General features: G+C 56.6%; 4 protein-coding genes across 4 annotated transcripts; all 4 read right to left on the reverse strand.

The window, feature by feature from the left end:
- Positions 1–480: 480 nt before the first annotated feature.
- KVR01_011845 (uncharacterized protein) lies at positions 481–1,979 on the reverse strand (the record flags this gene model as incomplete). The annotated part of the gene is made up of 5 exons (XM_044787768.1): positions 481–747; positions 830–1,056; positions 1,110–1,584; positions 1,664–1,876; positions 1,956–1,979. The coding sequence occupies 5 exons, from the start codon at positions 1,977–1,979 to the stop codon at positions 481–483; spliced, it is 1,206 nt and encodes a 401-aa protein (XP_044638926.1).
- A 1,780-nt stretch (positions 1,980–3,759) lies between these two features.
- Positions 3,760–5,435, reverse strand: KVR01_011976 (uncharacterized protein; the record flags this gene model as incomplete). Its single annotated transcript, XM_044790805.1, has 5 exons — positions 3,760–4,363; positions 4,448–4,478; positions 4,551–4,733; positions 4,803–5,178; positions 5,286–5,435. The coding sequence occupies 5 exons, from the start codon at positions 5,433–5,435 to the stop codon at positions 3,760–3,762; spliced, it is 1,344 nt and encodes a 447-aa protein (XP_044639057.1).
- Positions 5,436–8,369: 2,934 nt separating this feature from the next.
- On the reverse strand, positions 8,370–9,327 carry KVR01_012005 (uncharacterized protein). Its single transcript, XM_044789193.1, has 2 exons — positions 8,907–9,327; positions 8,370–8,836 (listed from the first exon to the last, which is right to left on the reverse strand). The coding sequence occupies exons 1-2, from the start codon at positions 8,917–8,919 to the stop codon at positions 8,463–8,465; spliced, it is 387 nt and encodes a 128-aa protein (XP_044639086.1). The 5' UTR covers positions 8,920–9,327; the 3' UTR covers positions 8,370–8,462.
- Positions 9,328–9,646: 319 nt separating this feature from the next.
- KVR01_012107 (uncharacterized protein) lies at positions 9,647–11,726 on the reverse strand. The gene is made up of 2 exons (XM_044783618.1): positions 10,643–11,726; positions 9,647–10,576 (listed from the first exon to the last, which is right to left on the reverse strand). Exons 1-2 carry the CDS (start codon positions 10,951–10,953, stop codon positions 9,778–9,780), a joined length of 1,110 nt encoding a protein of 369 aa, XP_044639188.1. The 5' UTR covers positions 10,954–11,726; the 3' UTR covers positions 9,647–9,777.
- Between the last annotated feature and the right edge of the window lie 1,627 nt (positions 11,727–13,353).

The following is a 13,353-nucleotide window of genomic DNA, read 5'->3' on the forward strand; positions in this document are numbered from 1 at the left end:
AGAGTGGAAGTCGCAGCTGCAGTGGGCGGAAGTGCCACCAAGACGGAGCTGCTAGTCGAGAAGCCAAGTGGGCCCACGCACGTCGCACCTTGGTACCTAAGGTACCCAGGTACCTCAACTTCAATCTCTGGACGCGATTCAAACGCCGCAGTGAATCAGCGCTGCAGGCTTGGTTGTGTGCAGGACCCGAACTGCCAGCAACAACCAGCGTTTGCTTGTTGTTGTGAGGGGAGGTGCAGTGGACAGACTGTGTGTGCGCACAGAGTGTCAGAGTGTCGACCCCTGCAACACGCTTTGCGCCTCGCACCACCTCAAACCACAGGCCGAGCTGCAACCACCGTCAACGTCCTCTGTCGATCCCCACCATCAAAGTCCTTGGTGACGCTGATGCTGGTTTCTGGAGAAGTGGGGCCCTGTCGTAGCTGGCCACAACCACAAGCTGACTTCTTGGTGAATCCAGGGCGAGAGACCCGCCATCAGTCACGCTCCATACGGCAGGCCTTCTTGGTCGCTATCGATGACGAGGTTTTCGTACACGTGGACCTCCCGAGTGTCCATTTCCAACAGACCCATGGGCTCCTCGCTCAGCCGCAAACCCGTCCCAGAAGTGCCATGCCGCGTCCCATTTCGAGACAGATGAGAAGCCTTGGTCGACATCCGTGTCGAGGTCCCCGTCCGTTGTGTCGAAGTCCCCGTCCGTTGCGTCCTTGAACTGCCAGATTGGGTCGTCGTCGTCACCGACATGGTCTAATACGTATTAGTTAGGTTAGGTGTCCCCCAGAACTGCCGTACTTGAGAGGGGCATCTCGAATAGAACAACAATGCGTACGTTTACATCGAGATTCACGGGCCACTTCCACCACCTGTCCGTGTTGTATGGCAACGGTTCCTTGTCGCCCAGCTCTATATCCTCGTTGTACGACGGCAGCCTGGGCTCTTTGTACCGCTGTTGCGACGAGTCCCCCGTCATCTTTGAAATTGTCTTTGTCACGGCGTGTCCGAATCGTCGGAGCAGCGGTCGCATGGCCATCAGCGACACCACCATGACCGATATACCTGCAGCCGGTCAATCACCTGATGAAACAGCTTGCGGGTGGAGAATGTCTTACACATTTCCACTGTTGTCCAGACACTCAGGGAGATGTCATTAGTAAGGAACAGCATGAACATGAACCGGCCAGTGCTGACGAGGATGGTGAACAAGCCAAGCGCAAAGATCAACGCCAGCCCGATCTTCTCCCTCAGCTCGGTGAACTTGAGGCTTTTCAGGATCGGGAATGGGAAGATGAAAAGCAGTAGCTCCCCAAGTATGTTCATGGCCCACGTCACCTTCTGAAGGTGGGGATTGGAAAAGGATGAGCATTTCAGCGGGTTCAGCCAATTAATCGACACGTCTACACCGCACCAGAACAGGTCGGCAAAGATAGCTGTCAGGCAGGCGAGAACAAGATACACGGCGATGATCCCCAGGAACATGCGCATCCTCGGCTCCGTCAGCGGTACCATCGTCGAGTAGTTCATGAGGAGACTGAACTTCGGAAAGTACAACCCAGCGTCGAAGAAAAACTTGGTCGAGAACCGGACCTGCCAGCACCGTCAGCCGTGGTTCCATCACCTGGGCAACCCCGGTGGCCAGCCCGTACATCCAGACCTCCTCACTGACCTTACCCAAGTACTGCGTTACATGCTTGTACTCCAGCAGCCCATCGACCTTGTATATGAGGGTGTCGCACATGATGTTCCCCATTGTGCACACGAGCGCCACCACCAGAAGCACATCGGAAACCCATGCCTGGTATTGTCGAAGCGAGACGCGGACCCAGAATCGTGCGAGGAGGAACGAAAATGCCAGCACGAAGAAACCCCATTCCATCGACTGCCGAGGTAAACACGTCAACACAAAACCTTTTCGGATACCACATCCTACTGATAAGGGACTATCGGTTGGGACTTACCACCGTCTCAGTTGGCGTGAGCATGGTGACGGGCTCGAGGATCGGCCGAACTCAAGCTACGCACGCCGGCTCCTGGTGTAGCCTCAACTCAAGGCGACGGGGCGGCGCATGACTGCTAAGAAGACTTGGGAAGTCGACTTGGCGGCAGAGGAAAGATGCAAGCCCGGTCTTGGGTGCGGAAATAAAGGTACAGGACTTCTGCGCCACCCGGCAGGGCGAGTTCCATGATTAAGGAGTAGGAACTTGCTATTCGTCGGCCCTAAACAGGGCCAACCACCAAGAGCCCTGCCGTCAAGCACGGCTCACTTGTCGGTCCCTGGAACGGGCCATCAAAAGTATGCAGGTCTATGCGCAGGGCTTCTGTCGTTTTCCCTCCGCCCGGCCAGTCGGATAATCGCATCGGTCAGACCTTATCCGTCGGTCTAATACCGGTAAAACTCCCCCAAAAAGAAGCACAGGCGTGACGAACAGAGCCTCGAGGGCCTCTGTCTGCTCAGTGCTGGTGCCGACGAGCCTTCCCTCCATCCTATGTAAATAAGGTTGACCCACAACTCCACCCAGCCCCACAGCCGCTGTCACCTTGCCATGGGAGCACCCGTTTCCGGTGGGAATGTGCCCATACCATTAACGTTAACGAGCCGGACTAAGGCCTGGGCCCACCATCGAATGCTTGCCTTCTGACATTACAGACCTACCACGGCGCGTCGACAGCAAACCCAGCTGTATCAGCCTCACACACACACCCATCGCCTGCCACCCACCGAGGGTCGCATGCTTCCAGCCCGGGGCCTGAAACAACGCAGCTGGGTGATCACGACTCACCCCCAAACCTAAGCTAAAGTGGATTGATCGGCACCGCCTACATATGTATGGAAGGAAAGCACACGTTATTTGTTTTCGTTTCCGTCGTTGCTATCACCTCGGCACCCAGGCCGGATACGAGCTCCAATCTACGAGCATTGAAATGGTGGCTTCACCCTCCCGCAGGACAAAAAAAAAAATCGAAACCCGTCGAACCGGTCAGAGAGCTTCTGGATGCTTGGTCTAATTAAGGGCGAACCACACCCTGCTCCCACGCAGCCCAACCTTAAAATGATTCAGAGTTTCTCCATAACGGCCGTTCGCACTCTGGTAGCTTCCATCCGCCCTGCCTACCCTCGGCCCATGTGCGTCACTTGTAGGGCAAAGAGAACAGTGGCACGTTTTTTTCTTTTTTCTTTTTTGTTCAGGCCTTGGCGCCTGACGTCCTCCACATTCAGACCCAACTCATGAATTGACAATGGGCCATCCTTGCGAATAAGCACGGTTCTGGAAGGCAGATGCGCCTCGCACGACGTGAAGATTGTGTTCCGGATACGTCTTGATCCCCGTTGTTGGTCACAAGGCCTAGGCCCTACGGACATAGTGACCCTGCGGGTATCGTGACCCTGGCCAAAGTTTCGTATCAACACCGAACTGTGCTGTTTTCCGTGTCGTTGCCTGTGGGGCGGCCGTGATTGGCCGTTCCTGATGACCAGCGTCCCCGGCTGCGGCGGGAATCGTGGTAGTGTCGGGTGAGACCAATTTGACGGGAGGTGACCTCGCCAATCTTGAGCATGAACATCATTGGCCATGAGTTCCTGGGTATGCATCACCAGTCTTGGTGATTATACTAAAAGGATGATCCTCCGGCCTTTTGACTACCCCTCGATGCATCGATGGCATCGAGATGACCCATCCCCGACACATGAATCAAACTGAACTTTGTATTTTCCATATACAGGGTATCTTCGTGTTGTCATTATTGCCGGCTTCCATGACCCACTCACATCTGCCCAGAAGCCGTTGCGTCCTGGCCACTGCCAGCCTCGAGGTCATGCCGACCAACCCGGTCCAAAGCCCGCTCAGGATCCGACAGCTCCGTTTCCGATGCCTGATCAGCACCCACGGTCAACTGCGTCGGATCCTCCGAACCGCCGCCCTGCCGCTGCTCATCATCCTCATCATGGATAACGACGACAGCCTCGCCGGGACCAGACAACCGCCGCGCTGAGCGCTGATGATTGTTGTCCTCGTCCTCCGCCTCCCCCTCCTCCGCATCAGCCTCCGTCTGCCCGGCCACCACGCGCACCCCCGAGCGCTGGCCCCGCGATATGGTCCGGGCCCCCGTGCTCGACCACCAGGACTCGGCGGCCGCGAGCGCCCTCAGCTTCAGGCTCCAGAACCCGGGCGAGTCGGGCGAGTCCGGGTGCGCGCGGCGGACCCCGCCGCGGCTGCCGCGGCCGGTGACGGTGCTGCGCTCTTCGCCGCTGCCGTGTCGCCGCTGCTGGAGGCTTGGGAAGATCCTGCGCAGCCCGGCGCGGGCGCGGTCGTAGAGCGGGTGGAGGACCGGGATGCAGGCTGCTATTATCGTGACTGATGCTTCTGTCCTGTGCGTGTTGGTTGGGCGTTGGTCAGCTGTCTGGCTTGGTAGGTCGTGGCTTGGGGCGGGGGGGGGGTGAGGTGGGTCTTACATTGTCCATATTGTGAGCTTCGGACTCGTCCCTTCGGAACGGCGGTCAGTATCTATCTTGTGCGCAAGAGCGCTGGGGTTATTCTGTCCGGGTGGGTGCTCACATGTGAAGTCTGGGTTTGAAAGAACGTGGAGGTGCGAGATCTTGAGGCAGGCCACCACCGTGACGACCAGGCCGAGCCCGAGGACGACACTGAGGCCTATCTTCTTGATGATGTTGAACCCCATCTTTCGGAAGACCAGGGCCGGGTATATCGCCAAGTAGAAGTCAACGGAGGCAGAGTAGGCTGGGGGTTATATATGTCAGAGACCGTCATTCGACAACGTCAACTCTGGCCACGGGGACGGAGACTGACTAGATGTGAAGTAGCACAGGTCCAAGTATATCTTCGCGCTGACACATCTGACAGGCGCAACCCGCTCGTCCCACGCAGAGGCGAGCGGGATGCACATGAAGGTCGACAGCGCGCTCACGACGACATAGTTGGCGATGCCGATGCAGACCACAGACGTCATGATCGTCTTGGTCCAGATGTCCGGCGTGAAGATCCGGATGATGAGCCCCGCGACGGCGGCCTTGGGCACCGTGATGGCGAGCAGCGCCGGCCACACCGAGACCTGGTAGTAGAGCTTGGCCCTGGCGCGCTGCTCCACCGTCAGGGTGTCGAAGTGCTTCCCCATGCCGTTGAACACGGTGACGATGCTCACCGCGGCGGCGGACCACAGGAATACCTGTCCTGATGATCAGCCATATTTCCGCCGGGCGTGGGCACGACTCGCGCAAGAGACTTGCTCTGTTATGATTAAGAGGGCAAAGAGTCAGCGGGACGGAGGCTCACCAGCGAAAGCACAATAATTATATCCTCGCGCCGTGTGCGACGCATCACGACTACACTACAGTAAAGCCGCGCCGCGACGAAGGCGGTGGCGCTGAACAGGGCGGCCGCGATGCTGCCGCATATGAGCGGCCCTTGGTCGTCGTCGCTCATGGCCGGGAGGGCAGCATGCTGGTGATCGGATGGCGCGTCGGGCCGCTTGATGCTAATGACCTTGGAAGCGAAGCACGGTCAGTTGGGGGCTGTTTCTTTCCCGCCCCTCCGGCCCCTATTTTTGTTTTGGCTTGCGGGCCGGACCAGGTTTTTCAAGGTATCTTCCGTGGGCAACAAAGGTAGAAACGTCGATCGAGGTTTGCAGGCAGCCCTGCGGCTGCCAGGTAGCCCAAGTAGGAGCTATGGGAAGGTAGAAGAGGGCAGGATGGGTATCTTTATTCCTCTTTTCCCATTTTTGTTCTAATTTTCTTCGAGAACATGTTGTATGGAGAGCATCGCGGACGGCCATCGGGTTGAATACTCGGACGAGGACATGCTATTGTGAGTTTGATTCTCGAGTCATGATTCTCTAAGCGAAGATGTTCTAGTCCAGTATTGATGTAGCCCTGCGGATCCGCAGCGCATATGCATCGGAAAAGAATCTCCAGGAGTATACTCATTGTGGTACCAGGCCAGGTGGTAATTCCCGTATGGAAATCACAAACAGCGCGTATCGTATGTGTCCGGTGCCAACAAGTTTGTGGGGAAAAAACAAGTTGTTGACATCTATCACTGTTGGCGTCAGTACCAAAAGCTGGTACCCTACGTGATCAGAGCCGTAGAGATTTTTCATCGCAAACGACCGCGTCGCCATGGATGTTACGAACCTACGATGCTTGGGCCAAATGGCGGCATCGTGGATCGGGAGGGATCCCCCGAGCATGGGACCAATGACCGGGCCCCGTGCGCGAGTTTCTGGTCGCCAAGGGGCCAACTTCTCAAATATTAAACCTTCGAGAAGGTTCAAACCTCGGTTGGGACACCAGGATTCCCGGCCGACGATCTCAGGCAGGTAACGTTGCCACTGCACGGCGGCCTCACTTCAGCAACCGCCGACGAATGATCAACGATGTCTCGTGTGTTTCGTCCAATAGACTCGTTTCCCACCCTACCGGAGGCGGCACCGTAGCTCCCACGCCAGTGTGGTCGGAGCCGGCTCCATGGCATCGGCCAGGAGTCCGGCTGCCATCTCTGTAACATGTCACGGACAGTCTGCCGTATGTGCGTCTGTTTTCGACATAAGGAGGCTAGGTGGTCTCTCCTTGCTTCGTTGACCGCCCTTGTGGGCTCCTTCTAGACCTCCACACATATATTAGCGCCCTAGGACCCATCACACCTTAGTATCTAGGTATGTACTTAAGGTGTCGATCGTACCGGCCCGGCCCGCATTGGGCGTTTCAGCTGAGGCTACTGCTTCGTTTTATAATCTATTCCAGGCTGTGGACTATCGTGCCTAAATCCTCAATAGCCGGCAAGAGCTTTTGAGCAGTACGTGCGCCTCAAGACATCCTGCTGGAAAACCTCGGAGACTGCGATCACATTTGGAGGAGCCACTGTCCCAAATGTTCCGCGCGTTGGTATCGTGGGAGACACAATGCATTAGCCATGAAGGGCAATATTCTTCACAATCCGGGTCTTGGAGGTCTTACTGAGCCTTCCAATGTGCTGTCCCAACGGCTTGTAAAAGTGGTGGCGCTGAGCGAGACCGATAATGATTGATGGGCGAAGAGTAACCCCAAAGGGCATTCATAACGACACAACCGCTCTGTCTCCCTCCCAAACCCGCACTTGGGTCTGTCGGCGGTGTTTGAGGGCATTTGCAGGTGTTTCAGAGGCAAATTCCATCACGCCAGACGCAGTCGACCCTGGACTACTCGTACACATACGGAGCGGCAGACAGCATGTTTTCACGCATGTGAAGCGGGACGAACCCCGGGGCTCACATCCTCCTACAGTGTAACTTCACAACATGTTACATTATGACTTCTTCAAGGACAACCGCAAACTCTTTTACGATCGTCTCTATTGACAGGGCATGTGCCTCTACGGAACAACCCGTCAACGAGCTCGTAATCTTGGTCGCACTTTAGAAAGGATGGCCGAGGGTGATCAGGTCTCTGGGCTTCACAAGAAGGCCTCCTGAGAAGGAAGCAACCCTAGACCCCATTCTGGCTCCAGTACCGATACTTTTTAGCTGATCCAAATCCAGGGGAGACGAGTTATTCATCCCTTGTCGGCCGAATTTCTGCTTGAGAAATTAGTTTTGTGAGTATCTGTCAGAGATGATATCCCATCTAGAGGGATAGGAGGGGCGGAATGTCCGAACCAATCGAAGTTATTTTCCTGCGATGCGAGCCACCAGCGCTGTATCGTTTCGCAACAGTTGGAAGGCTTCGTCAGGGGTCAGAGGTCGCGATTAGGCGACTCCCCACATCGTCGAAGCCAGGATTGTCGGGGCTCATCATCTGCAGTATCCAACAACGACGCCAAGCCAAAGTTGTAGACACCGTCGCGAGTGTCCATCGCACCACGCCTGGTATACAGCGATCCCGCCTCCTTCCAGATGCTTCATATCTGCTGCAGATGCGCCACCAGAGGCATTTTCTTCGTACGATAAGAGAGGAACTCGACGACGGTATCGAATGTGGTTGTAGTGTCGAATCCGTGGCAGCTCACATAGCCACCGGCAGGTGGGTCAAGAGCAAAGCAGCGCTCAGTGTCTCGAATCTTGCGGTTGAGCTTGTTGAGCTCGGTCACCTCATGGATGATGTGCATGTGGAGGATGTCTATGTTCTTCGAATTGAGGTACCGGACATCTCCAAGGCTGTGGTACGCTTCATAGACGGGGAGGCGATGCCGTGGACCCTGCTTAGGTGCGACAAATAGACGTCACGCCGTCGGTTCAATCTTGCCGGCTAGGCTATTAGCCAGGAACGTCGCAAGGGTGGTGCGAGAGCTGCTCTCCATGGTGGGAGTCCGCCCACTCGATGCATGTCAAGGGCAAAATGTTGGCTAGATACTGGACTTGCAAGCCTGCCCTAGAAATGTAACAACTAGATTTCCAGACCTTCTGTATGAATTTCTGTTGGCTGAATACTCAAACCTCACACCATCATGAAAGTTCCACAAGCTATTTCTCAGCCCATGTCACGCGGGGCCTGGCCTTTGGGCGCTCGTCAAGTCACGCACCATCATCGTGGTCTCCAAGCTCTCCTCCTCACCGTTTGCCCTGATGACCTCCACTCCGATAACCTGAAACCCGAGGCTTGCATACAGAAACTTTCCCATGGGAGTTGCGGCCAAAGTGACAGGCCAGCCTCGTCCCTCTGCGAGCTGGATTCCCCAATTAACCAGCAATGTGCCGGCGCCGCGCCGCCTGAACGAAGGGCGAACGATGAGACTAGAGAGGTAAAGCTGCTTATCGCCGAATGGAAAGTACGTCCTGAAGCGCTGCCCGAGTGCTGCGTCAAATGCCTCGCAGTGCGCCTTGTCCGCGTCCTTCCTCGTGTCAAGACCCGGATCTGCGAGGCTAGGGTCTTAGTAAAACGGGGCTTCGAGTGTGAGGGTAAAAATCAGCGCAAACACATGTACCTTCTTTTGGCATGGTGGTCACCGAAATGTCCTAAACGGCAACACCTACAATTTGGGCGGCGGCGTCATCGGAATCGGGATTCTGGAGGACGTGGACGACGTATTTCTGGGGCTGGTCTAGATATTCTTCGTACTCCTTCCACGTCCAATGCCAATAATCTTCAGGGAATTGGTGCCTCAAGGGATAGCAATATTGTACCAAGGGGTTCTCCTCGAAGCCTTCCACATCGACGCGAGTTATGCCGTCCAGGTCAGCCTTTGTAGCGTCCCGCAGAACGAACTCTTGCAGCTCAGCAGTGCCGGGCGAATTCGATCGCAAAAACTGTTCAGCCATGAGGCATAATGGAATCGGATAAGAATATGATCGACGAAAGGGGTATGGGCACTCTGGGAGGGACCCAAGGCATCAAGACCATTATTTTATGCCTCTTCCTCAGGCGAACGAACAGTTGGATGCAGTCAGCTGACGATCTGACCGATAGAGTTAGTTTATCTCCTGCGAATAGATACCAGCGCGCAACGTCGCACTGCATCAAATTGACCAATCTTCAATCCCAGACGTATGTACCCCTTTGTTGGCCCCTCGTGTTGGCTCGTTTGGGCTTGCACTCAGACTGCATCCGGGGACTGCGGGCTGGTCTGGCAGTGTTCTCAGGATTAGGACTCTTGGAGAAGGCGTGGTGGCATCTTGCTTTCTGTCTTTTCAAGAGACACTGCTGGCTGGGACTTGATCCGCCGAGTGTGGAACCCGATATATCATAAATCAATTTGCTTTTCAAAAACATGTGAACCGCTAAAGGCTTAGAGCCCAGAATACCTGATCGACGACGACTGCCACATAATACCCGCATCCTAGATGGTCACAGACGCTCTAATTTGTTGAGAGATGCTGGCCCAGGCCCCTCGTCTGATGGAGGATCCACTCCTTGGCAGTGATCTCCTCCTCCTCCTCCCCGGGCTCCAGCTTAGGGATCCCAGGCGCCTCCATCCTCTTCAGGATGGCCTTGTCCTCAGGCCGGACAAAGTACACAATAGAATAACGGTCATACCTGCCCTGCTCACCGGGGGCAGGCACGACCCGGTGCCTCCCGGAACAAAGCACGCCGCCGGTCCACTTGACAGCCGCATCCCCGAGGTTGACAATGGCGTGGTTCGGCGGCGGCGGCTGCACCCACAGCCACCGCGGCCTCTCGCCGTCCCCCTCGTCGCCGCCCCCCGGCCCCGCCGTGCTCTCCGGGTCGACCACGTTCCCAAAGTTGCCCCTCGACGGGTCCGACCACACCTGCAGGCCGCCCAGCCAGTTGAAGAGGATCGTGATGGTCCCAAAGTCGGTGTGGCCGGGCGTCTGGATCTCGGGCAGCTCGGCCGTCCTGCGCGGCGGGCCGTGCGTCATGCGCACGTGGTCGCCCGACTCCTGCGCCAGGCGGTGGTGGCCGTCGAAGCCGTCGGCGGGGAGGCCGAGGCGCTCGGCGAGGACGGAGAGGACCTTGAGGCCCGTCGCGTGCGCGTTGCGCATGTACCGCGCCAGCAGGTCCTTGTGGTCGAGGACGAGGGAGGGGTACTTCCAGCGGTCTGTGTTGTCGAGGATGCGGTCCTTTGCGATGTTCAGGAAGCCTGCTGTGTCTGGGGTGCCTTTTGCGTCTGTCTTGGTTGCTCCTATCCTCTTGAAGCTGGGGGTATGGTTTGTCAGGTCTTGGTTTTGTCATTGGACTTCACGGGGACCTGACCTGACCTACCCGAAGATATTGTCCGTCACCCCGTACTGCTCCTTCACCTCGGCCGGCAGCTTGAAGACCTTCTCGGCCAGCCTGGCGATGTCGTCGCAGTCGCGGCCCATGGAGTCCCGCGAGCTCCCGTTGAGGTCTAGGTAGAAGAAGCCCCGCTCCTTGCACGTCTCGAAGAGCTTGTCCTCGAGCGCCCTGTCCCCCTTCTCCAGCTGCGCGAGGGAGAAAGTCTCGAGCTTCACGCTGGGGACGTCCTTGGGGAAGGGCGGGTATTTCTCGGGGGTGAAGAGCGTGCCGTTGGCATGTGCTCCGTTTGTAGCCATTTTTGCGTGATTCAATGTTCTACTCGGATGTCTTTAGTTGTTCCTTGGCCTTGGCCTGCTGTGAGGAGGAGATGAGGAGGTTGGCTGTGCGATGGTGAGATGTGGTGATGAGTTTGCCGGTGTGTTATCATCAACGCCGGGCCGTCGCTGATGCATGTGATATATATATACATGCAAGCTGTTCAGACGTCACGTCCAATGGCGTCGTCTCGCAGCATCACTCAGGTGTGAAGTGTACGTGGGCCCGAGTGCGGGGAATCCTGCCGAGCCGATACCCCGGATCTGCGCTCCCCAGACCAACTGGATGACACTCGAATGCCGCTGGCGTCTTCCGGTCCCCCCAAAGCCAAGACGAAGCGACGCGAGCCCGAAGCCGAGTTGGCTCCCGTCCCCGCCGTCATTTTCTCACTTATCCTGCCTAATTGAGTAACAAAAAGGTTTAGAGTTCGCCAATAAGCCACCATGCTTGCCAAACACTTGTTGGTGTCTGGTATCTCGTTGATGGGCGGACCATGTTGTCGTTAACATTGTGGAGCATTTTTCTTGATCCGTCGAGTGGGAACCAGCCGTCTCAGTTCGCATCACGGGTCAGTGAGCCCGGGTGAAGCATCGGCACCGGCCAGTCATAAATGACCTCCTTACATGCACATGATGCTGGGCCTAACCGCATCCCAACCTCCTCGTGCCGCGAGTTAGCGCGTCTGGCGGAGTTGCCTATTTGGTTTCGAAGCGTCAAGTTGATCATACTTGAGCAGAGCAGGTCGAGTCTTCTCACTTCGTACATCACACGAAGGCTGTTGTTGCCCAAACAATGAAGCTCTTGTGAGTTCCACGACAGGGAGCTTTGGAAGTCACGTCCTAGACCGTACTTCAGAACCTGGGGCCAGAACGGGAAATCGAGAACTGAGATTTTTATCTCCAGCAAAATACATTTGTTATGAAAGATAGGCCTGAATTCATCGTTAGCAGGCGTGAATATGAGGAGCCCATGACTGAATGAGCGGGTTAGCGCAGGGAAGGCGAGCGGCGGGTGGAGCCCCGTGGGTTCGGGCGGAGAATTTTGGAGCCGCACCGACGACAACTCCTTCCTCTTGATCCCGCGAAGATTGGGCTCAGCACAACCGCCTGCCAAAGCTAGCACTTTGCCCGAGACTCTGCATCAAGGAGCATGTGGACTATTCAAGATCGGAACAAGGTCTCTTCTTCCTTTAATGCTCCCCGCTGGAGTACGGTCTCCGACCCACAGAACCTCGCCACCAGAGACAGAGACCTGCGAATCGACCGACAAGACATGGGGATGTGTTGAGGCAGAAAAGCCCATCCCGCCCTCCAGAAATGTGTGACGGTTCCTCTAGACTTGTGGGGAAGGCGACAACGTCCCCTTCATCCTGCCCCTTGGCCTCCGCAGCAGGACGAGCACATCCGCCTGAGCCTCAGCAGGACCTCGAGACCAAGGCCCCCGAAATCCTCAAGCCAACGGCGGCGACACAGATGACGACGAAAGACTCATGGCTCGGCCTTGTACGGACGTGCATGGCCAAGGCGGCAACGTCGTGGAGCTCAAAGCTGTGGTGGAGGATCCTTGAGGCGAGAAGGACCGGGTCGAAGAGGGGTCGGAGAGGAGGTGCGAACACATTGCGAATGTCCTACACACCCTATCACCATATGCGAGACATGATTCGGGCGTGGAGAGCATTGTCGTCGCTGGGCCGAGCATCGGTTGCGACGGCATCGTCGAGTGATGCGCGAGCGTTTCGAATGGCCTGGCCTTGACGACCGATGTCACCCATGGAGATCCTGAGGCTGTGCGAGTTCGGGGCGTCGCCGCCTTTGCCAAAGAGTACGAGGAGCTGTTCAACCGGCGACGGGCGTGTCGTGTGCGCTGCTTGGAGTCCGTTGTCGAGGTGGGCACGCATCATCATCGAGCATGGCTGTCCCTGGGTCTCATGGCAAGGAGGAGTCTGTCGAGGTCGTCGCGGCGAGCGAAACGACAGACGTCCTGAGCTCGACGCGAGGTGGGGTCCCTGCACCTTGTCAGCCGCAAGCTTGAGGGCGCGCTCGTTTGTTTGGCGTCTGACGCGTGACGGACGCGCTTGCGATTCACCTGGCCGATCGATGCCACAGCCCACCTGGCGACCCCCCCCCCTCGTCCGATCTCCCCTTTATCAACCAGCGATTTCAACCTGATATCAGCAAGTGCACTTGGCCTAGCGGTATAATCCATCGGATTGTATTTGCGACGGTCTGGGTTCAATCCCCACGCACAGCTACGGAGCCACTCCAAAACTTGTAGGACTCGTCCGTGAGGACAAACTTGTGCCTACACCTGGTTGCTTTGTTCTTCTGGAGTGGCGCTATCTACTAACATCTAGGTCATTCAAGTGGCTGGTGGTCGGACAA

This window comes from Diaporthe batatas, assembly GCF_019321695.1.
Source record: "Diaporthe batatas strain CRI 302-4 chromosome Unknown Contig00017, whole genome shotgun sequence".
NCBI lineage: Eukaryota > Fungi > Ascomycota > Sordariomycetes > Diaporthales > Diaporthaceae > Diaporthe > Diaporthe batatas.

Excerpts from the sequence above, each read along its gene's own strand:
- KVR01_012107 (XM_044783618.1), bottom strand. The coding sequence starts at position 10,953 with ATGGCTACAAACGGAGCACATGCCAACGGCACGCTCTTCACCCCCGAG. Across the intron at positions 10,577-10,642 it reads GTGACGGACAATATCTTCGG|CTTCAAGAGGATAGGAGCAA; the intron begins GTAGGTCAGGTC and ends CCATACCCCCAG.